Raw genomic sequence first — 25,444 nt, forward strand, 5'->3', positions numbered from 1 at the left:
GCTGTTAGGTTAAGAGAGCCACACACTTCTCTAAATGCTCTGAAAACAAACACTCTGGCAAATGATGCCCTAGCGGGTCAATGAGATGAGACGCGGTATTTCTTTGTTTGTAAGTTTACAACACCTTGGTTAAGACACAATTTCGTTTATATGTTGAAAATAAAATATAGTGGCAAAATCTGTTAAATAAGTTAAATAAGTCTTTAAAAATATAACTTAAATATCTTGGTCTGATACATTTTTGTCAGAGAAAAATCTATATATGGATCGATTCTTTGACATTTACGTTATAAGCACTGGAGCCAAGCTTCACTGGGGTGCAATAGGTTGGGTATGGATGATTGTTGGTTTATATTTTCCATAACTTTTTCGGTCAAAATCTGTTACGTGCCCACAACTCTATTTTTCCATAACTTATATAGCTTATTGCAACCCTTTATAGGTAGTGAATCATGAAAACACAATATTTAGAAAAGTTTTTTGATCACACGCTAAATTTGGAGAAAACACACAAAAATAGTAGAATAACTACTGTAAATTTTAAGCTGTTCGAGAAATTTGGCTGATTAGGTTCGGTTAGTTTAGATGACACTGATTTAACCTAACCTAACCCAACCAAACTTTTCGAACTGCTCAAAGTTTGTTTTTCAATAACTGAACTAAAATTTCTCGTTCTCTCCCAGACAGATTACATAAGACCGACAATTCAATGCCGTCGCAAAGTACTCTGTCATTTAAAACCTAGGTTTTGTAAACTTTTATGTTCATATTGAACAAGTTTTGGAGTTGTGGGCACGTAATGGGTTTTGACAACTTGTTCGTATGCCGTCGCCGATTAACCAAGGTTTTTCAAATATATTTTTACAACGAAACTGTAAAGTAAATATATTAATCTGCACTGTTGAAAACAAGTTATTTAATGATAAGATTTTAATTCTGCCATCACACCAATATCAAAACTTTTCTACAGAAGTGAATTTTCGAGGTTAGAGTGAAAGTTACGCAGTTAGATTTAATAAAAAAGGTTAACCAACCTGATTCCAGGCTAATAAAAATACCAAATATTTCAATTAACCAACAGATAACAGGATTTCAGGATTTTACTTAAAAGTAAAAATTAAATATTGACAGTTGGCTAGCCCTCCTTCAACCCCTATTCGTTGACCCTTTAATTCACAAACAGAAACCTCTCAAAATGTAAGTATTTCTATAAATAATACTAGTGCACCTGTTGCCCGAATTCGAGTAATTGCAAAGTATTACAGGCGGTATTTTTTTTCAAAAAGATTAACAGTCACAATTATTTCCGATGACTTAAAAGAGTCAACTGAAAGATAATGTAATCAATCACTTCACTCCAGTTACCGAAACTGGAAACGAACTCACTCTGAAAACGAACGCTCACTCCACTCCACTTATTGAAACTGAAAACGAACTCACTCTGAAAACGAACGCTCTTGTGTGTATCATGTGTTTACTATAAACAGCTGTAATTTAAACAAATTATTCGTCTGTTTAAGTATACAAAATCGTTTCTTCATAAGAAATACATTGGGATTTTGATGGCCTATGGGGCAAAGCCCTAGAACTTTTATTACAGGATTTGGTGAAAGGGGGTGTCTACACAACAAATACTTAATTTTGACACCTCGTTTGTAAAAATTCGCCCATTATTAACGGTGGAGTAGTGTTTCGTAGAAATCGCCTTCACGTATCTTACTAATATTATAAATCTAAAAGTTTGTGAGTTTGTGTGTGTGTGTGTGTGTGTGTTGCTCAATCACGCATAAACTACTGGACGGATTGGGCTGAAATTTGGCATGATGATAGCTCACATTCCCGATTAACATTAAAGCATATTCTTATCTCAAAAACCCTTTCGGACTCCACCCCAGTGGCTCTGTGGTTCCCCATGTTAATCTTATGATCTTACTAATATTATAAATGTGAAAGTTTGTGTGTTTGTTTGTTTGTTTGTTTGAAGTTCAATCACGCATAAACCACTGGACGGATTGGGCTGAAATTTGGCATGATGATAGCTTACATTCCCAATTAACATATAGGCATATTCTTATCTCAAAAATCCTTTCGGGCTCCGCCCCAGTGGCTCTGTAATTCCCCATGTTAACCTTATGAGTATTCATATTTAAAGGGAATTAAAGAATTTAGTAAGCTGTTTCAACTAAAAAAGTTGGTTCTATGATATGGAAAAGCATTAAAAAGTTATAAGATTTACCAACAGGGTGCAGCACTATTTTTTTTTGCATTTATGAAAACAGCTAAATTTGAACTAAGCAGCAACAAAAAACTGTGATTCGCAATGAGAACTGTCAAAGTAGGAATGTTTACAGTTATGTATATGTTTTTCATTTCATGAATAATTTGTGATATTTTGCGAATTGATAATTTATTTTTCTCTATTGTTTAGGTAAAATGGTAGAACATTATGGCTATGGTAGATGTGTAATACTATAGAATACTGTAAATTTAAAAAAGCTAATTTTATCAAACTGTGTCCTCCACCCATTGCAATCGCAAAGCTTGAGTATAACTGCAATAAGCATTTTATACTTATATTCCAACCCCGTACGAAGGACGGGTACTCTGCTAGTTTTCCATATTTAAAAGGAATTAATGAATCTTAACAGCTGTTTCAATTAAACAAGTTGGTTCTGTTCTATGAAGTTCAATAGCATAAAAGTTACAAGGATTACCAACAGGGTGCAGCACTATTATTTTTTTTAATTTACGACAACAGCTAATTTCCAACCAAAAGGTGAGTGAGCGTAGCGAACGAACTTCAACCTGGAGGCGAGTTAGCGTAGCGAACGAGCTAACCTGAAGGCAAGTGAGCGCAGCGAACGAGCTCCAACCTAAAGGTGAGTGAGCGTAGCGAACGAACTTCCACCAGGACATGAATGAGCCATCCGAATACTTATGAAGTTAAACGGGGCGAAGCCCGCGGGTACAGCTAGTTAGTATATAAGGATGTTTTAAAAGTTGGTGAAGCGTTTCTTCTTTCTTTAATAATACACTTTTACTTAAATAAATTAATTCTGACTGGTCATAATTTAAGTTTTATAGGTTATTTGTGATCATTGACCGCAATAACTAACCAAAGATAATCAACACTGTTAATTTCATCCATGAATAAGCATGATCAAGCGTGGCAGGCTGTGAGAGGCCCTTGTGTGCCGAGCTCTCGACTCAACCAGTCTGACGGAACACTTTAGAGTCTGGATATAAAACTGGATGTCCTTCCGAAATTTGTCCAAAACTAACAATCGATCCAACCAATGTGTAGAATCTTTGACTATTGATACAAGTAGAAATTCTACCCCCTTGTAATTGTTGTCACAAATATTTTGTATCAAAATCATCGTAGTTCATTGTGCATTTCATTTGTTAATTTAATAAATTGTGCTTTTTTATGTGCATTGCAAATGTCCAGCTCATCCTAATTGTTGTAATAGAAACACCGTGTCTACCTAACTGATTTAAGTGTTACCAACCACTTAAGTAAACATTTAACCCCAATATAATTAACACCAGAAACTTTGAAATATGTAAAAGTTTCAGGGTTTCTTAAGTTCGCCAGCTCTTGGTGCTTGATTCAGTTCAGCACTCGGCATGATTCTGTATTTTGTTACATGCAGCTGTTCCTTATAATTCCTAGACTTTATTTCCAATTCTCATTTATATTTTTACTTATGTTTGACAAAACAAATTTTATTTGACATTGTCTATAGTTGAAACTTGGAGTGATTTACGGTGACATACAAACAGTATACGTATTGCAAGTCTACATAGTTTCAATGTCCTGTGACAGAGGCGTGGCAGTGCGCGGATGACCAGTTCAAGTGCAAGAGTGGACCATGCCTGAACCACTCTCTGCTGTGTGATGCTAGGGTGGACTGTCCTGGCTACTGGGAGGACGAGGATAACTGCTGTAAGTTACACTTTCAATAGTCCTTATCCAAATGTGAGTTGCCGAAACCTGTTGTAAGTCTGTTTCATGTTGGTAGTGCTTAGTTTGCGTTGATATCTGCTGAATGTTTATTTTACAATAGAGTCAACGATGTTTCCTTTATTGTTTATGCTATACCAGCTGATCATTATTTTAATATGATTGTTTATGTTTTAAAGTTAATGTTAGGTACATGGCTATCGTGTGCAACTGATATAGAAGTTGTGTGTTCATCTGTAGATTTGTTCGGTATAAAGAATGGCTGTAACAATGCTCTTATCTCTAAATATACCTCTTCTACATCAGCCCTGTAATCTTCTTCTTGTTCAAAATCATCTTCATCTTCTATTTGTAAAATATCTTCGTGTAGTGAGATGAATTTATGCCAAGCTTCCTCTGCTACATTTAATCTGCCAGGAGCATCATTGACTGATGAACCCTTGCTTTTTAATAGGTGTAGAGTTCTTGTAATCTGGCCTTTTAGTGCTCCTCTTTTATGTTTCAGTCTTCTGATATCATTTCTTTCATCACTCGTCGCCATTTGTTGTGTTTTAAATAAAGAATAGATTTGAATAACTTAATGAACTCATTTTATTAAGATGTAAACGGAAAAACAAAACTGTAAAATCAAAACATAAACAATCATATTAAAATAATGATCAGCTGGTATAGCAGTTTACAATACAAGAGTAACATTATTGATTGTATAAATCATCGGTATGAATTATTTTAAGATTGGTAAATTACCAATAAAGAGGAAGTATGTTTCAGTTATAAGTTAAAGCCCCATCAATATTCCTCTTCAATTAATATAACATATCATTGAATCACATATTACAAATGATATTTATAATAAACCAAATCTAATTCACATTTGACTTTCTAAACCCTTAATGAACATTTAGAATTTCTTTTACATAATTCTCCATTTGGTAGAACAACGTTGACGAACACATCCAATCGAATATATTTAGTATTCGTTAGTTCCAGTCCACTTTCTGGGCACGTATTGTTTGTTGTTTTTCATCAAAGCTCGGTCTTAACTGAAAGTTCCTTTTCGTTGTATAATTCAGTGTAAATATTTACTTAAACTATTTTGGCAAATACAATGCAATGCATATAGGCTAATTAAACATTTATTTATGAATTTAAAAATTTAAATGTTAAAACATATAAAATATTTTAGTTAGAGAAAGTCACATTATATTATATGCCTGCAGATGAAGTTAATCATACATCGTTAGTATGTACTTTCTGTTATTAGTTTTATTTAGTATTAGTAATTAAATTGACAAGAGTTATCCTGTAAAGCAGTGTGTAATGAAGAACACTTGCTAAATAAAGGCATTTTTATTTATTTATTTTGTTTTTATACGGATTAAAATATCCCTTAGAAAAGTTTTACTCAATATACAAAACAAAATCATATAAAGTATAAATAAGAATAAAAAAAATAATAATTTTTTCAAAAAACTCGTTATTTTTTGTCTGGAAAGGCTATTTTGTGAAATCGCCGAAAAGTATGGATACTAAATATTTTGTGTAAATATCCAACTACATTGCATTCTTGAAAGAAGTTTCTGGTTTAAAATGTATTATTCAATAGTATCTTTAATAAATATCAGTCAATTTTAAGAATTCAAGAAATTACGGTAAATAGTTCAGTAGTGGCGTTATTGTGTACATCTCAAAGGTATCTGCAATGTTTACATACCACTTGCATTCATCCTACTAATATTATAAATGAGAAAGTTTGGATGTAGGCCTATGTATGTTTGTGACAAGTAAACGCAAAAAATACTGGTCGGATTGGGCTGAAATTTTGGGCGATGATAGCTCACATTCCCGATTAATATATAGGCATATTGTTATCTCAAAACTCCTAGGCTCCGCCCAGTGGCTCTGCCATTAGTTTGCCATGTTAACCTTATGGGTATTCACATTTAAAAGGAATTAAATAATTTTGTCAGCTGATTCGACATCTATGATAACATAGAAAAAGAAAAATAGTTTTTTGTCTATGATGATATTCAATAGCATTAAAAAGGTTTACTAACAGGGTGCAGCACTATTAGTCTGGTTGCAGGTCAAAAAACCTGGAAGTAAGGTCCACCCAATGTTTTTTAGTGGTTTCTGTTTCTTCAAGACCTACATAATTAAAATAGGCATTGTGCCACTTTGTCACCCTTGAGCAAATTGAGATATTCAAGATGGCTTAAAAACTATATATCTGCTGTATCTTTCCCTATAGAAGAGACAGGATAATCATTTTGTGCCTAGTTTGATGTTTTAATTAGAAAATTATCCAAAATAATAAATCAATAAAAGTTTTTAATAATTTCCACATTAATTTGTTGCCAAGTTACCTTATCAACAATGTTTTCAAGTATTTACTTGACTAAAAACATTATAAATCCATGGTTTCTGAGGATAAGTGCAACATTCAAAACAGAACACAGTCATCAAATCAGTTAACTTACAATCGGTTCTCCTAATTGATGCTTGTGCTGTACTGTGGACAGTGCATTATCCTTCTTCAGGAACTGTGAATGACTTATGAACTGCTTTTTAAATTATAGTTTTCATGAATTCAGAAAAATCACTGTTCTTTAGGCTAGTCAAAATACGGTCCAACATCAAAATTAAGGTAAAAGAAATAAAATATATTTCTTCCCCATATTATTCCCCATATATTCGAAAATATATGGGATTTTGTCAACAAAGGTGTCAAGAATATTATACTAAAAATCAAGAAAAATCCAAGTGGCGGAAAGCCGCCATTTTGGGGAAAACTTCCGCCATATTGGATTTATGTAAGCTTTTAGTAAAACATCAATAATTTCACAACTAATCGTCTTAAAAATATGCGGTTTGTTTTAATAGCTTCATCATTAAGTTTACTTTAAGATAATAATAACTTTATACCATTTAAGTATTGATTTATTTAAAAGAGACAGCTTTAAATAGAAACAATACCAAATTTCTAAGATTTTTTTTACCTTTAAATGTTTGCAAATACAAACTCAGGTGATTAGAACATTCATATTTTGTGGCTCTTAAAAGAATCTGCATTAAATTTTGAACAATTATCAACCTCATATCAGTTTGTATATTGCTTTGAAGATATATTATGGGATATATTTGTTATTAGTCTTCAACTTGGATCGCTAGCCGTGCTGCAACACTACCTACATCCAGTCCGATTAAAATACACTTTGAGGTGGGAAGAATTGCTTTGAGAACATTTAAGACATATATTGGAATCATACATTCATACATACAGGGCAATGTATACAAAATCTGACAAAATCCGAGCATGGGAACACTGAAAAAGTAGGGGTTTTGAAACATACCAAAATTCAATTTTTCATAATAGACAATTACACTAGTAGTCAGAAAAATATAGGATATGACCTCTAAATAAAATTTAAATGAAACGTTTTATGGTTTTACTTTTATTGTTGGGTGTGCAGTGTGACATACTAAAAGTTGTTAAAAATTGGTCTACGAGAAACCCCCTAAAATGGCTATTAAAAATGTGGCTTTTCCCAACATTGGACAAATTTTAATGTTATTAATCACTTTAATTTTTATTAATCACTGAATAAAATTTGACAAATTCAAAATTAGTCATGGACCTTTATTTAAAATTAAATTATTTGTATTTTGAAAACTGTCTTTAGTTAAATACATATATCCCCAATATGAATAAAATAAAATTACTCTGAAAAATTAAAAATAACTTTGAATAAAAATACATAATTTATCCTCCACTAAACAAAATTTTACAAATTTAAATTGAATCATGGAATTTTATTGAAAATTAAATTACTTTTATTTTGAAAACTGTCTGTAGTTAAATGGGCCTACATATACCCCCAATCTTAAATAACTTCAAAAATCCTTTATAGTCTTAAATGATTCGCCAAAGTATTGACTTATTTTAGCTATGGATTACTTATTTAGAATTGTGGATTATCCTCTTTAACTCAAAACAATTTTCAAAATAAAAATTATTTAATTTGAATTAAAAGGCCAAGTCTAATTTTAAATTTGTCAGATTTTACTTTTTTTTTCCTAAGGACGCTAGGCACGAGCCTGGGATTGTTTTTCACATTACTTCAGGCTAGACCTAGGGGTTGCGGCATTATCACTTAGATAAAATCCATTGGTGACTTGGCGGGGATCGAACCCGGGACCTCAGGGACTGAAGTCCCGCGCTCTAACCACTACGCCAGCTCGCTCCCCGTCAGATTTTACTTAGTGAATATTGAAATTAAAGCCATATACATTTACTGAGTAGTTTGAGACCAGAAACAACTTGGTGACTTCTTAACAAACCGAGATATAAATCTTTTAATAACAACTTATTTCTAAAAAGGTCAATTTAATATTGTATTGTGCTTCGTAGCTGGTCTATAATGGCCAATAGCTCAAATGAAAGCCCTTACATCAATGAATATTTTAAGGCTAGAACGAACTGCAAGCGTTAATAATAACTGAAGATGTAGAAAAATTATTTTTTTTTACTGTTCAAAGTACGAAACATTCATTAGAAATGTATGGGGTAGAATTTCGTTTGAATATATCTCCAAAATGAAAAAAGGATATTAAATTAACGGATTTCATAATTAAAATAAACATGAAAATATAGTTTAAAATTATGTGTCACAACACTATTATTATATTTAAAATATTTTATTTATATGCAATATGGCGATTCAAGATGGCGGACAAAAACGCGTTACATGTCGAAATGAAGCACTAACCACCGAATAAATATCAGCATTGGTACATACCAAGTCAATTTTGTTCTTAAATGTTCATAAAAATGCATGTGTTATATCATTTCCAAAACTTGTATGTAATTTAATGTAATTTAAATAACAAGGCATTTTTCAATTTTTTTTTTTTTTTTTTTTTTTTTTTTTTTTTTTTTTTTTTTTACCAATTCACCAACGACATCCTATTAACTTTTAAAGCGAAAATATATACCTATATCATTACTAAGATAATCAATTATTGGTATTCTCTGACCCTTAACACATAAAATTAGACACCAAAATTATTATCCTGTCTCTTCTATAGGGAAAGATACAGCAAATATACAGTTTTAAGCCATCTTGGCCGCCATTTTGAATATTTAAATTGCTCAAGGGTGACAAAGTGGCACCCTGTAGATTTTATATATGTAGGTCTTAAAGAAACAGAAAACACTAAAAAACATTGGGTGGACCTTACTTTCAGGTTTGGGTGAAAAATGCCTTTTGGCAAATAGACTATATTATATTTTTTGCAATTATGATAACAGCTAATTTGAAGTAAGCAGCGTCAAAAAGCTGTGATACACAATGAGAACTATCAAAGTAGGATTGTTTACAGTAATGTTTAAGTTTTTTTTAAATCATAACTTGTGATAATGTGTATATGTTTGATAATTTACTTTTAGCGAATTTCCCATATAGGGGAATAAGCTATTACCGTAGTACTCATGGTAAGACCTGGACCAAGGACCGATTTATGTTTCGTTTTGAGGTCCCTGGAGGCCAAAAATACCATCCGTTCAAATTAATATATATGCGTGTGTCCTTTAGCGCGATAACTCGAGCAATTTGCAATTTCTTTTTAAACCGTATTGTAGAGCTTAAAAAAAGAAATAATTTAGGATATTGAAGTGCTGTTGTATGCCTAACGGTAACGGATAAAATCTAAAAATAGTGAATTTAAAATTCCCATATTATTCTTATGGATAAAATTAAAACAATTGAATTTACTTGTTTATGGATATATATTGATAAAATTTGGCAAATTTATTTCTTTCAAAACACTTTTTACCTTCCCCATAGCAGCAAACCTAATTACTCGTAAAATCTAATGTTATTTAAATTGGGAATAAATATGTCTTATTTGTGAAAATATTTTTGTAAAATTGTAATCAGACAAGTTGAAATTTGCTTAGTCTGCAGGTTTGCTGCGGCGGTGGTATTTTATATTGTTTAGGTGAGTGGTAGAACAGAATGGCTATGGTAGATGTGTAATAATATACTGTTTATACTATACTATATCAGTAATACATAATACCTTTAAACCTTAACCTTTAATAATAATATAGTATACCATAAATATAAAGAACCAAATTCTCTCCTCCCCCATTGCAAATGCAAAGCTAGAGTACAACTGCAATACACATTTTATACTTATACGCCAACCCCGTACGAAGAACGGGTACTCTGCTAGTTGTAGTATAAATCTTCAATAACTAAATTAAACACTCTACCATTCTCAACTTTTCCTTACAAGCCAGATTCGCTGACACTAGTTGAAAAGACGCCTCTGATTTTTTGTATCATCATCATTCTTTATTAATTGTCATTAAAAGGAACATCAAACAATATATATTAAAGACAATTGAGTGCAAATACAAAGGCTGATAGCTTAATTTCACTAATAAAGGTATAGATGAATAAATATTTATTTATCGGTTTATCATAAATTGTCGAACGAGCATAGACATCTAACCACATTTTACGAAGACCACTCCCCTATAAATTTACCACCTCAACCTAGAGGACAGTTTTCACTCAACATTTGCTCCTTTCATTTCCCCCAAGTAAGTAGGTTGTTGAGCGAACCTCCTAGATACAATGTGTTTGGTTGGTAGCGTTCGCTTGCTCGTCGCTGGCTCCGCAGTGCGACTGTAGAGATGTCCACATCAACTGTACAGCGCGCAGTCTCACCATCGTGCCCGTGGATGCTGAGAAGGAGATCACCTGGTTGTGAGTACACCAACTCTGTAAATAGAGATTGTTTTTTATATCATGTTTGATAAGTCCCCCCCTAACCAAGCTTATAGCGGACTCAGCGATGTCGTGAGTTCGCGTCCTGATGCCAACACAAATATTTATTAGTAGAGTTCATCCAAGTGCTGTATCGGCTTACCCCTTGACACGTTTCTAGCACATATCCGAGGCTCAATAGTTACAAAAGACCACCAAACACATTAGAACACTGGCTATATCGTCAAACATAACAAATTACAATAACCTTCTGCAAATTTGTGTTTGTTTTCATCAATAAATGGCAGTTATTTTTATTTTACCAATAGTCGTAACTTGGAAAGTTGTTATATGATGGATTATAAAACAAAATAATAAGCTTAAAACCTTTAACACCTTATATTTCCTTAACAACGATCACAAAATAAAAGCAACTCCTTTAGTTCTAAAACGAACTTAACTTTACCTACGATAGTTTTTTAAACGAGCCGTTTCAGTTGAGTTCTTAGAGTTGAAAAGATCTACTCAAAAGCATTGTTTAATTACTTTTTTTATTTAACAACATGGGCAACGGACCAATGAGATTCAAGGATTGAGAGAAAAGAAGTTACATTGTAATGCTTTGAACTTTAAATTAATCAGCTGTTCAGACCAATTTAATTGTTAATGAGTGGTGCAATTAATGTTCGGTACAATAATTTGTTGCATCACTGTCAGTAGCAATGAGAGGTTGTAAATGAAAACATAACCTCTCTCAGAAGTAATGAGTAGTGACAATAAGTAATTAAAACACTGCCGTAGGTAAAGTAGTGTAAGCAACTCGCGTAAATAGTCTTGCGTGTCGTTGCGTAAACTACTATTACGATACGAGACTGTATTTAATAGTTATTTGTGGAACTAGTGAGAAAAGTGAGCAATTGACTCACTCGAGAGAAATCCTTACTCACGAGCCGTAGGCGAGTTAGGAATGGTTTCTCGAGTGAGGCAATTGTACTTTGAACTCGAGTTGCACATTATACTTTTCCTACAGTTACCATAAAACAAATAAATTGGTGAAGAAACATAACCTATTTTTACACAGAAGTGAACTTTTAATATACAATTTAATGTGAAGTGACAAATACAACAGTACAACAGCTGACCAGCTGATTTACAGCCAGTGCTGCCAACGTATTTCGCGCGCATACGACGTTGCCTGCATGTTAGGCGCTCACTATTTCGTGCCTTCACGTTGCAAATCTGGAGTGAGACAAAGTAATTAGAGTCAGACAATGTTAACATTGTCTCACTGATGAGCGAATTGGCCACTTTGCTTTCTCAAATCAGTGAGAGAACTGAGAACATGTACATTGTTAGGTAACTGTAGGAAAAATACATTGTTAGGAGCTTGGAAACTTAAGTTATATAGCGCCTGCAGCACACTACATTGAATATGCGAATCTTAACGAATCACACATTCAAGCTACATTTGGATTGTACTGGCTTTATTTATTTGGGTGTGAATTATTTGTAGTATTGTTTGGTCAGTTCTCTGTTGTTTTTATCTTGATTGAATGGCAAAAAGGTGGTGTTTCAATTACAGAAGCATCCAACAAATTAAACCTTTGATCAACCTACGGGTAAAACAAATACATTTTTGTTTAAATGCATATTAGTAATATTAGTTACCTATTAGTTAAACTGCAATAGTAATTAGTTGATTACTGATAATACATTGCGCTCCAACCGAGTTCGTATTAAATGAACACTTTGTGTGAGTGACAATCTATTAAAAAATGCACTTAAATTTTACTCTAAAATGAGTGAGAATACGTATTTTAAGTGATAAGGATCAACTGTATCTATACATAAAGTCTTATAAAATATAAATAAATTGGTTAGTATAAATAAGACATTATGCTGTAGTTCATGTTTTTGTTTTAGTTATTTGGGAAGCAACGACCTTAGTAAAAGCATCAACAATCAAACATTCATACACCTGGACCGGCTTATCTACTTGTAAGTACCTGCAAATATTTATATTATTAATTTATTGTTAACTTGGATTTAATTATGATTGGATATTAATTAATTACGAGAGGTCGTCCAGTGGTCGAAACTCGACCAAAAATATGTAATGTACAGACTTCTCTATTTTCTCCCCACACTGTAAATAAAACATGTGATTTGAGTTTCTTCCATTTGTTTTGATTTTCTGTTTATATTTCGTTGTTATTTCGTAACCAGCATGGCAACCCATAAAATCCATGTTAATTTTTTCAAATTTTTAAACTAATTTTTTGTGCTTATCTTTGAGCCTATTTTAATTTATAAAGGGATTGTGCACACCTACAGGAAAATAGCTTTCTAACGGTATGCGTAGATTTTCCCTACGATGCACACGAGCTGAGAAAAAAGGTTTTAAAGAAACATGCTTGCCTATTAATATATAGATAGATGGTTGAAAATTTTATATAAAATCGGAACAAAATCGTTATGCTGTAATGTTATACATTGCATTTGCGGGGAAATTAGCTTTTCCTGACAAATTTTTTATGAAATTTAAATTTTTTTACATTGCCATTATGAGCTGCCAAGTAGCTATTATGGTTTTATGAAAATGTACACAAAAGAATCATAACATAAGCTCATAACAAAACATCTACAGTATACTAGCAAAAAACAAATTACAGTACACAAGAAAATCCTGCTAACGTGTGTTGCTGTCCTAGTGGTTAGCGACTCAGACTTCGGTGATGGAGGGACGGGTTCAATTCCCGGCATATCGTCAACAGCAGATTTCCCTAAATTCGTTATTTCAACATTATACATTGTCTGTTGTGTAAAAATGCTACTGGCGTCGACACAAAGGAAAGAAAGGACATTTGGATAAATATGTCTCATTGATCGATCGTACAATAAACTCAAGAGTATTTAGCAACAGAAATCTTAGAGGCTTTTACCGCAAACTATTATTATACAGTAGCGAAAAACATTATGTGGTTCTCGACGATGCGCCGTGCCGTCGGTGCGGGTTCCACGATCCAATCGTTCCGACTCTCCGCGATCCCAGTAACGCGTCGCAACAATCCTGTTTAAAAATGTTAGGCCTATACAGGGTGTTTGGTAGTCAATGTCAAACATTTTAAGGTAAAATTATGAAGGCAAATTGCGATTAAAATACGCAATTCGGATATATCATTATTTCTCACTTCTTACGAAAACAGCAAATTTTAGATTGTTTTTATTTCTTGACACTGCGTACTAAAATCTCATTATTATAAACTTTTAGCCATTTTCGATGTTTTTTATATTTAGATAGATTTAGATTTAGATAAAATATTCTTTTAGGAAGAGTATAGTTTATTAAAATCGGATACATTAAAAAACTATAAACTAAAAAAATAATTAATTTTCGTCATTTGGGTGGTCAGTATATTAGTGAATATTGATGTATATAAAATATTGATATGTATATTTCTATTGTTTTAGTTACACCCTCAGCATATTCACAATATTATAACTGCTATTTTAACTCGTGCCTTATGATGTGTATTTTCAAGATGCGTGCTTTTAGGCCTAAACGTGCATAATCTAAAAGGAATTCCACTTCTTATAATGGAGATTCATGCAAATAAGAAAGGAAATATGCTAACTTGACTCAACGTCATTTTTCACAGCAGCTCTGTAATAAAACTGCTCCCACTTTTCATCTGAATGCATGGCTCTCCTGAAACAAGTGGAAAAGACTTGTTTATTATTTCCTTGTAGTGAGTAATACTTTCGAAAAAAGTAAAATATTCTAAATAAATAAAAATACCTTTATTCATACGCAAGTTTCATGTATTTGCGATTTTTAAACTTACTCAAGTCAAAACTAAATCCAAACTATCCTTACATATATAATTAAAATACCCCTGCCGCAGTAAACCTCCAGACTAAGCGAATTTCCATTTACCCGGATTGATTCGTACTAAAATATTCCCTAAAAATTGTCAGATTTATCTTCTATTTAAATAAAATTAATTTTAGTGAGTACTAAGGCGCTGCTGCGGGGAAAATATTGAGGTGTGTTTTTTTATTGAAATGTTGATAGCTTATTATGAAATTAACAGAATTGCCAAATTTGATTAAAATATATCCATAAACAAGCACACTACAACAGTTGATTTATTCTCCATAAGAATAACATTGGAATTTTAAATTTAGAATTTTTTTAATTATCTCCGTAACCGTTGGTCAAACAACAACGCTTCAATATACCAGGTTATTTCTTGTTTTAAGCTCTACAAAATGGTTTGAAGAGAAATTATGAAATGTGTTAGTTGTAAAATTAATAAGTTTTTACCCCCATAAAACCCCTGATAAACCCCCGTCCGATTATGCTGGTTCGCGAACTCGTTCGAATAAACGTATGTTTACACGTTTGTACAAAATTTCATCAAAATTTGGTCATTTATGCACGAGTATTGCGCTAACGGATACACACTTACATATATATACGAATTTGAACGGATGGTGTTTTTGGCCTCTGGGGACCTCAACACGTAAAAGTAAATCGGTCCCGGGTCTAGGTCTTGCCATGAGACCTACGGTAATAGCTTATTCCCTATATGGGAAGTTCACTAAAAAAATAATGTGAAAATCATTTACAGTTAAATTTTTTTTACTGTGGGCCTGAATGAACCATAGGATTTTGAGGTCTTTATGTCTTGAGGGAGGTCATTATACAACTGCGGGCCAAAATAAGAAAATGACTTTCTTCCAACTTCAAGCCTCACTTTAGGAAAGTGAAGCCAGCGGTAGGTTGGAATGAGCACTAAGCAGACAGGTCTCCTCCCTGTACTTGCCTCTATCTGAGGTAGTGATGCTCTCCCAGCTTTAGCACTTTGTAGACCAGGCAGCAGGTCAGCTTTCTACACATGTCATCCATTGGGACGAGCTTTGCAGCATCTCGGAAGGAGGACACGTTTTCAAAACGATAAGTCCAAAAATTAACCTTAAGGCAGAATTTTGTATTCTTTGAACCCTTGCCATATCCTCCTTAGAGATGCTGTTTCCATATGCAGTAAAGCAATATTTTAAGGCTGGGAGGACCAAGGACCGCCGATTGTTTCTTTTATAGGTCTAAATATAAGTTAACGTCTGTAGTTAACGTCATTGATTTTATTGTACTAGACACTTGTGCATGTGCTACCAAATTTTGTAAAGTAAATTTAAGTGTTTACATAATACAAGTGGCTTACTTAGAGACATACCTTCTATGATTTTGATATTCGTAAATTAATATTCTATAAATTATCAGAATGCCTGGACATGTTAAAGGGATTGTATGCTTCTTGAAGTTCTTGGGCTTTATTAAGGTTTAAACTGAAATGAACCTCATTGCTTGCTGTCTGTCAGGAAACGATGACGCCAAAGAGGTTCAAATGAATGGTTTCAAAGATAAAGACCAGCAAAGTGATTTTCTTTATCTTTTATGTGATACTCTCTTGAGAGTCAACTAAAGGACATTTTTATCCTCTATAAATCAGTTTCTTGTACAATTTGAATTTTTTAGTTAAAGTAAATAACATTTCCCTTTTTACTCATATTCAAGGCAATGTAAACACCGATTTTGTGAATAAAAATAATAAGTTTAATTTCATGATATTAGGACACCAGCAATGGGAAAAACATTTCCCTAGAAAGTATATTCATAGCTAAAGAGATATTTTACAACTAATAACGCAGCTGTCTCTCTCTCTTTGCTATCATTTATCTTCAATCTGTCTTAGACTATGATTATGAATCTATGTAATTTCTCCCTTTTGACTATCTTGGATTGGTTAGAAAGATATTTACGACAACTTCCTGGAGCTGCTTCTTACAATGTTCTTATTCCTGAGTGGAAACTTTCTGTTCAAGATATTAATGGTGACTGTCTGTACTGTTCTTATACTTTATTGTGTGTTTACAGAGACCTCAGTGCTAATGGCCTGTCAGAGCTGCCTCCTGGAGTATTCTCTACTCTGTGGCAACTCTCAGTTCTCGATCTTCATGACAACCTTCTGACGCACCTTGTCAATGGATCATTTACCGGACTTGCTTCTCTTAAAGGCCTGTAAGACTGTATTTTAAAATATATTATAGATTTTCAATACACTCAAATAACCTTAATCCTAATACAGTACCACAATTCTGGTCTTTTGGTCTAGCCTATTAGTATTTATTTTTATAACCTGCAAATCCAATCACATCTATTGTATATTTAATTGGCCAACATGAATTTCGTGATAATTGTGTTGAAGCTGCCATGCATCCAAAGACCATGTTTAACGTGTCAATGGATAGGTTGCGGCATGTAAATTTGCCATCAGACAAAAAATGTTTCAAATTGCATCAGGGCTCAACCCCAGTGCCCTTCAAACTTCCCATTTTATTCTTAAGGAGAAGATGTTTGTTTACATTGAACAGATGAATAATTTTAAATTTACATTAATACTAGTGGCTTGTATGGGCAATAGCCCCTATATATATATATATAGCTGTACCCGCGGGCTTTGCCCCGTTTTACTTCATAAGTGAGCTCGTTCGCATGGCTCAATCACGTCCTGGTTGAAGTTCGTTCGCTACGCTAACTCGCCTCCAGGTTGAAGTTCGTTCGCTACGCTCACTCACCTTTTGGTTGCAAATTAGCTGTTGTCATAAAATAAAAAAATAATAGTGCTGCACCCTGTTGGTAATCCTTGTAACTTTAATGCTATTGCACATCATAGAACAGAACCAACTTGTTTAATTGAAACAGCTGTTAAGATTCATTAATTCCATTTAAATATGAGTACTCAAAAGGTTAACATGGGATCTTTTGGCAATAGCCCCTATATATATATATATATATATAGCTGTACCCGCGGGCTTTGCCCCGTTTAACTTCGCAAGTGAGCTCGTTCGCATGGCTCAATCACGTCCTGGTTGAAGTTCGTTCGCTACGCTCACTCACCTTTAGGTTGGAGCTCGTTCGCTCCGCTCACTTGCCTTCAGGTTGGCTCGTTCGCTACGCTAACTCGCTTCCAGGTTGAAGTTCGTTCGCTACGCTCACTCACCTTTTGGTTGCAAATTGCCTGTAGTCATAAATTTAAAAAACTAATTGTGCTGCACCCTGTTGGTAATTCTTGTAACTTTAATGCTATTGAACATCATAGAACAGAACCAACTTGTTTAATTTAAACAGCTGTTAAGAAATTCCTTTAAATATGAAAAATCATAAGGTTAACATGGGAAACTCCAGAGCCACTGGGGCGGAGCCCGAAAGCCCGATCAGAATAAAAACTACTTAGTTTTCCTATTTAATGCCCAAATAATCGGTTTACCGAATTTCAGCCTCCTAGGTAAATGGGAAGTGGGAGAATTAGTGATGAGTGAGTGAGTGAGTCAGTCAGTCAGTGAGGGCTTTGCCTTTTATATATAGAGACTAGTAATTATTTTGTACAAATTATTAGTCTCATGGGTTACCCTATCTTGAATTATCGTTTAACATTTTTGTTATTATAATATGTTTAATAAACATACCGTTACCCGGTACTTCTTTTTTTGTAGCCGAAAGGGATGCAAATGCCATAGCGCTATTGTACTGTCTTATATGTTTCATAAAATGGGCATTATTAAATAGTTATTGCAGCTCATTGTTATTTTGAGGCTGTGTAGGGTGTATTAGGCCATTGTGGCAGCAAGAGTCGTAGTGACCACTTGTCGGTTCATCCATGAAGTGCAATGCAACTAATTGTTCATTGGTCCTACGCTGTGGAATGCAATCTCATTTAAAAGTGGTATTCTATACACAGGAATAACTTCATGTTCATCCGGATGCTAATGTATTCTTCTTCCATTAATATCGCGCCAAATCACGTGCGTTGTTCTCATTTCGAGGAACAATACCTCTGCGTGGCGGCCTACCTCTGCTTGGTGGTCTTCGACATCATACATTGCAACTGAGTAAAAGAACAATCCATTGTAAAGTAGGAAGTTTAAAAGTGTCAAATTTTTTGTTCAAAAGAGCTTATCTAATTTTCACTTTACTAAAATTTTTACAATAACAAAATAATGCACTTTAAGGTGTGGTTATAATTCTTTCAATTTATATAATCACATCTGTTTTTACACTAAAAGTCATAAAATTCGATTCCCATACTATTTAAATGTGAATTATTTAGTTCTGTAACAACCATTTGGTGCATAATTAAGAAAAATAAATAATTTTCTCCAAAATTTCATGCCCAGACCTTTAAAATGACACCTCTTCCAGCTTTCTATGGCCTCCCGTTCACTTACAATTTCATTGTAAAATTTTGGGCTTACGGAATTAGATATATAGATTTGAAACCGCTGTTTATACTAAATTGAAATTAATGGAAACATGAGCTATAAGTATTTATTAGATTTGTTGTAAAGAGTACAATCTGTTTGTGTTTTAAAAATAAATACTAAACTGCAAAACACGTTTATAAAGGTTCTATGGATTTAAAAGTCAACTGGCAGTACAGCAGTTACACCAATTGTTATAATTTTTAAGATCTTTGTTTTACTGAAACTAAATAACAGGATATAATTTAATGAGTGTAGAATATCAATATCGAAGGAACAATAATTTTTTTATCAATTTTTATCAATTGTAAGGGATGGCCCCTGCATTCTTCTGTATGATTATTTATGATATGTGCACAAAAATAATGTTCAGAAGTTATTAGGATTAGTTTTAAACATGTTTTTCATCTCCAAAATGAATATTTGATCATATTGGAAGGTAGGATAGGCGGGTCCCAAAAATTGGGGAAAACAACATTGTTGTGTTAATCAGGAATCTTTATATGTTGTCAGGCTTGATTAAAGAGTGACTGTAGATAAAGGAATGCCTTTCGAAAACCATGTGGAGGAAATTTGCAAAAAATGAAATGATTCTTCTTGAAATTTACAGGACAGGCCATAGCCAATAGAGGCATGACTGGGAAACATTTAATGACGCTGTACAAAGGATGTTGAACCAGCAATGCTTTACGGATGCGAGTTATGGGGTAAGATTAGATGCTAGGAAGATAAGATTGAAAAGGAAATTTTTGAGAATGCAAAGAAGAGTTTTGTTGAAATTAGGGAAAATCATACAACACAGTATCGCATGATACGATTAGAGTTTTGACCGGAGCTATGCCACTCAACCTGCTCATTGAACAAAGGATTAGGATTTTTGAAGACAAGGCCGCGGGTGGGACTACTTTGAAAAGCAAGAGTGCTAGAAGAAAGGAAGCATTAGATGAGTGGCAAATGCGCTGGGAGCAAATGAGAAAGAAAGGGCGGAAACGTTCGGATATATGCCAAACATCAGAAAGAGACTGGAAGAAGTTTGGGAGATGGCCATTGTTGAACACAGTTTGTCACAGGACATGACAAATTTCAAGATGAATATATGGAGATTTAACTTGGTGGAAGAGGAAGTACGGTATACAGCTACGCAAAACAATATAGACCACGAGATACGTAGTGTTGAATTGTCCACTTCAGGAGGGAAATAGGAGAGAACAGAAAGAAGTCTTTAATAGGAATGGTCTAGATATGAAAAAAAAAAACTTTATGAGAGACAGAGAAACAATTGAGACATTTAGTAAAGTAGCTATGAAAATAGGAAGAACCAAGGATACATACAGACTTTTGAATTGGAAAAAGAAAGAAACAAAAACAAAGAAAGAAAAGGAATGAAAACTTCCCCATGAAGGGGAGAGGAAAGGTTAGAGCGAGTCCCAATGATCCCTATTGCTCAAGGGGGAAGGGAGCTATGCTGTTAGGGTTTTGGACACAGTATGACTGAACGAGGATCGAAGTGGCCGATGCTTAAGAAGAGAGACGATTTTTCATGGGGAGTTGGCCTAGCAAATAAGTCCCAGACTTTAAGCAAGAGGTGGTGGTGGGAACTAGGGGCTTTGGTTTATCATTTAGGTTATCATTAATTATTTTAAAAAATTCTGACTTTCTCATAAAAATTACTGCATAATCCGTAAACTGCGAACTCGATTGGGCCTTTTACCATCTCCACCTTTAATAACAAAACCAAGAAACCATACAACGCCAAATAAAAAAGGTCAATACAATTTCTCCTTCTCCTATGTCTAGATTGCACACGATTACGTGTACCAGGTTCGCTAGTTTTAAGTTTTGTGAGGTTGTTGGTTTACCTTTATAGAGTATATTATCTACATGAGATGGAAATGGTATTATCTAACTATTTTATAATTTGTTACAATCTAAAATCACATACCATTTATAAATGCCTTTTTTTGAAATTTAAGCTTCAAAAACTGTCTTTAGAATAATATTGTCCAATCCCAATTATCCATAATATATCTAGGTATACAAATAAAAGTGGCATTTTAAAACTTCGTTTTATGAACCACACTTCGCTTTTATGAACGTTGGGGCAGTAAACCTGAGCTGCAAGAGGTTTGCGACAAACGGAAGGTAATAACCAATAACTGTGTGGAATTTTGTTACAAAAGAATATTAAATCTACAAATAAAAGGTATATCGTATACAAATACAAAATAATTCAGGAATTCAGTCATCTGTGTTTTAACAACTTTCCCTCTTTAGTTAATGATAATCTTAACCTGGGCTGGTTTCCCCACCCCATTTAAACTTGGTTAAGTTGAACGGTGAATTAAACTTAGGGTACATTTATTTACGTTTTTGTTCTCCCGAATTTATTCCATTTTATTTTATTTATTTATTTTCCAGTGCTACAAAACAGCAGATGTCAATTACTCTGTAGCATGAATCATGTAAAAAGAATGTCAACATGAGTATTACAATATAGATATAAATACAACAAGGGAAAATGTCCGTCTTCTATAGTGGGAGTCATATAACAGTTTCATTAAAAATATAAATATAAAATATAAATAAAAATGACAATATAATATTTAAATATACAGTAACAAGAGAATTTAAACAAACTAAAATAATACTGATGGGCATGAATCAAATATGACCTTTAAACCTGGTATTAATCTAGATGTAAACTAAATCACGTGTCGAATTAGTTTAACTTCTAGGGTTACAATAGAATCATATTCTCAAAATACTCCAAAACTAGAGTAGGTTTGAAAATAATTTGTAGAGGAAGCTGAATGTAACCTTACCTAATATCCTTACTATAAATTCATTTTGACCAAATAGGTTTAGGGATGGCTTATATTGTATAATATGTCTCATTAAGTTATAGAACCATTTTTATCTGTGCATTTACATTTTTAAAGTACCCAGTACCTAAGTTAGGCAACTATTAATTGCAGTGCTTGATAACTTAAATACAAGAATTGATATACATGTTTAAAGAAGTAGAAGATGAAGGGTAACATTGCAGTGCCTAGAACAAGACGTCATAAAGGATATAGAGTTGACCATTTTAACAAGTGAAATGAATGAAAATATTTTGAGGGATTCAGAATGTTGGTGTTGGTCTCAATATCATTAAAATGGCACAACCGATGAATAAATCAAAAGCGTGAAAATAGGGCTTTACACTAAGGCACGATTTCCTATAACTGTGTTGGTGCCATAGACTGTACACATGTAAAAATGCAATCGCCCGGAGGTCCTCAAGCTGAATAACCACAACGGGAAAGGGTCTTTACAAAGAAAAACAATGATGCGAAAATCCTTCTGCGGAAACAGAAACTAAATAAACTACGATCGTTAGAATTTTATTATTTAGTTGTAATTCTTGTCTACTTGTCTCTGTCGCCTTTACTGCAATTTGCAAACAAAGTACAAACTAGGATTGATGGATGAAAAGAAGAAACTTAGGAAAATAAAATCAAAGCAGTAAGGGCATATACTGTATAAGTGCCACTGAGCATTGACTACCTTTTTGGGCATGTGAGGGAGGTAGTTTGCGTTTTATGCGGATTCGTAAATGTATTAAGTATTTTGAAGTTAGGTTAGACTAGGAAAGTAAAGTTTAGGTTCATTATAACCTAAACTATAACTTACCTAATCTAAACTAGCTTCAAAGGACTTAATACTGTCACGCATTCGCATAAAAACCGGCCTACCTTTCTCACATGACTTTTCAGAAAATTTAAAAACGAATTTTTATCTATTCGAGAAGTTTGATTGGGTTAGGTTAGGTTAGAACAGTGCTAATTTGTAATGTATCCATTTTATCAAAGAAGTTTTGTCATTAAATATTTTGGCTAGTCTATGCCAATAAGTTACACAATTGTCATGATGAGACATAAGGGTTACATGGTAAAAAAAGTTAAGAGACTCGGTGATGTGAAGTGAAGAACCAAACTAAATGTATTCCTACATTTTGTTTTATAATCCAGTCCAGATAAAATACTTCCGACCAAGAGACGATTGAATTAATCTTAATTTTTATCAAATATAACATATTAGGCGAAACCCGTCGAAATCGACGATTACTTTCAAGGCTAATTCATCTAACTGCGATAAATTGAGTGACATGACATTATACATATTTTGAGCATTAAGCATTGTTTTTGGTTTAAAGAGTAATAAGTGTAATAACAATAATGATATTAACCAAAAAATGGTTGACGAATAAAATATTTCCCGTACCGTACGTCATCGGAGTTATTATTAGTATGTTATCTGGTATCTCTTCCTTTGGAAGAACCTTTAAATAGTATTAAAATCGTATTGGTGGATCTTTTTAGTTAAACACATCCGTGATTTCATCAGTGTAATGAGATTAATCTATGATTTTATTTGAAAAAGTCTGTTTGATGGGAGGACACGATCTAACTTCAAAGGGAGGTATATCCGTTACAGTGTGATTTTCCCTTCGTCACGTCGGGTCAGTTCATATCCTACTTCTGTGCCAATGAACAACCCTCTATCATAGTTTTGAGAAATTGGTTGTGAGGTTACTGTTAAAGCTATAATTCATTGACATGGGGCATGTCAGTAAAGTTGTCAATATAATCACTCTACGGAATGTTAGGTGTAGTGTGTAGTGGAATATACTTGAAGTTGGCTTTTATTCTTAAACTGGGGCCTCCTCGTTTACATGGTCGTGCGGCTTCATTGGCAGCAAATAATGTAAATAACATAGCAATGTGGCATTTCCAAAAAAGCAAAAAATACTGTAAATTGTTTGTTACGTAAATATTGACGTTTACATGCATTTTTAATCAACGTATCTTATAAAGGATGATGTAATCTAGTTTTAAAGGAATACGACCTTCCTGTCATGACAGTAGCTGCTTAAATAGTATTTACTCATTGCGCTATTTTTACAGCCAAAATGTCGTGTTATTTTCAATAATGTTACCAACCCAGTGCGCCACGGTCCGTAATATAGGCCACTGGAAATAGTTTGTCAAGATAGGTACCATTTTAGACAATGTGTCTGTGTTTGGATGTTATTAGACACGGTAAGAGCACAGTAAATTCTTCTGCAGATGAATTTTCTGTTGGATATATATAAGCCAAATTATAAATGTTACAATGCGAGTTTGAGCGTTTTGTAACTATATTATATGGGTAAGTTACCTGGATTTTTAGGCTGCTTCTCAGTGCACTTTAAGAACATATATTTTAGAGATAAATTAAATGGTTTTTGTTGCTGAGTAGCGCTAGTAAACATGCACAACCCTTGTCGTTAGTCTAATAACATTCAACGGGCTCTCAGAGATTTCAAGTTCTCATTTGTATACATATGTATATTATGTTTTCACTTAGCTGAATGAATACAACAATGGACATCGAAGTAACCTTTTTGAAAAGTCTGCAGTATATTGCAGTTTTCCAAATTAATGACTTTCTAAATCATGCACATATTTCTACATAAATATAGTAAAATGTTTTATCCTGTTGCTGTAAACCACTATTAATTTAACAAAATGTGGACACGGCTCAAGTGGGCACCGTGCCCTTCTGCACTTGTATTATTTTGTATTGCATTACACAATCGAAGATTTTTCCAATGAATGAAAGCATGTATGACAATAATCTCATGAACCTATGATGATCTGTCTAGAATAATATGATAAAATATAGGCAAAAGGTGTGAGAAAGGCAGACACCAACCGTAAAATAGATATAAGATAGTTCAATAAGAAATAATTGTACGAGTTATTATGAGTTATAGACCAAGATAAATTAAATATTTAGATTCCCCCATGTTACTCTTATGGGAGAAAGATCATGCCCAAACTAATAAAGATATCAAAAAAGCTAAAAAAAAACACTTTGCAAAACTACGGATCAGGGCAATTCTTTTGATACTTTCATCATCAAAATCGGTCCAAAAATGAGGGAGGAGTTCTGTTTACAAAAATCGGCTTAGCGTATTATATATATAGATACTACAATTAACGTTACCTTTCTAAGTATCGGTTTTGAGTGCAATATTTACTTTAAAATTAATTACATATAATCAATAAATGTGAATTAGGTTATTGACATAGATTTTAGTGTGTAAATATTGAAGGGTCAATGATCCTAAATAGAAAATAAAAAAAAATGAAAAGATTGTTGTTTGAGTAATTTTTTCTGTGTCCGCAAAAAAATATGTACACCATTGTTTTCAAGAAAAATCCAATTTCTGGTGATATTTAAATTACTATAGGTTCTCATGGTCACCTTATTATGCAAGATTACCGCTTTGCCTTCTGAATAATTACAAATATTCGTACAAATAGTAATTACAAATACAAATTCTTCTTGT

The 25,444-nt window shown here is 33.3% G+C and overlaps 1 protein-coding gene across 1 annotated transcript in view; it reads left to right on the plus strand.

Moving 5' to 3' along the window:
• Positions 1 to 25,444, plus strand: part of LOC128987296 (G-protein coupled receptor GRL101-like) — a 73,650-nt gene that overhangs the window by 10,433 nt on the left and 37,773 nt on the right. The window contains exons 7-10 of the mRNA XM_054408066.1: positions 3,830 to 3,949; positions 10,629 to 10,743; positions 12,667 to 12,741; positions 16,682 to 16,825. Of these exons, the coding sequence (XP_054264041.1) occupies positions 3,830 to 3,949; positions 10,629 to 10,743; positions 12,667 to 12,741; positions 16,682 to 16,825 (454 nt within the window). The remainder of the gene's footprint in view (positions 1 to 3,829; positions 3,950 to 10,628; positions 10,744 to 12,666; positions 12,742 to 16,681; positions 16,826 to 25,444) is intronic.

The sequence above is a fragment of the Macrosteles quadrilineatus genome, unplaced genomic scaffold (assembly GCF_028750875.1).
Source record: "Macrosteles quadrilineatus isolate MER2022 unplaced genomic scaffold, UCM_ALF_1.0 Scaffold_2__2_contigs__length_208266976, whole genome shotgun sequence".
NCBI lineage: Eukaryota > Metazoa > Arthropoda > Insecta > Hemiptera > Cicadellidae > Macrosteles > Macrosteles quadrilineatus.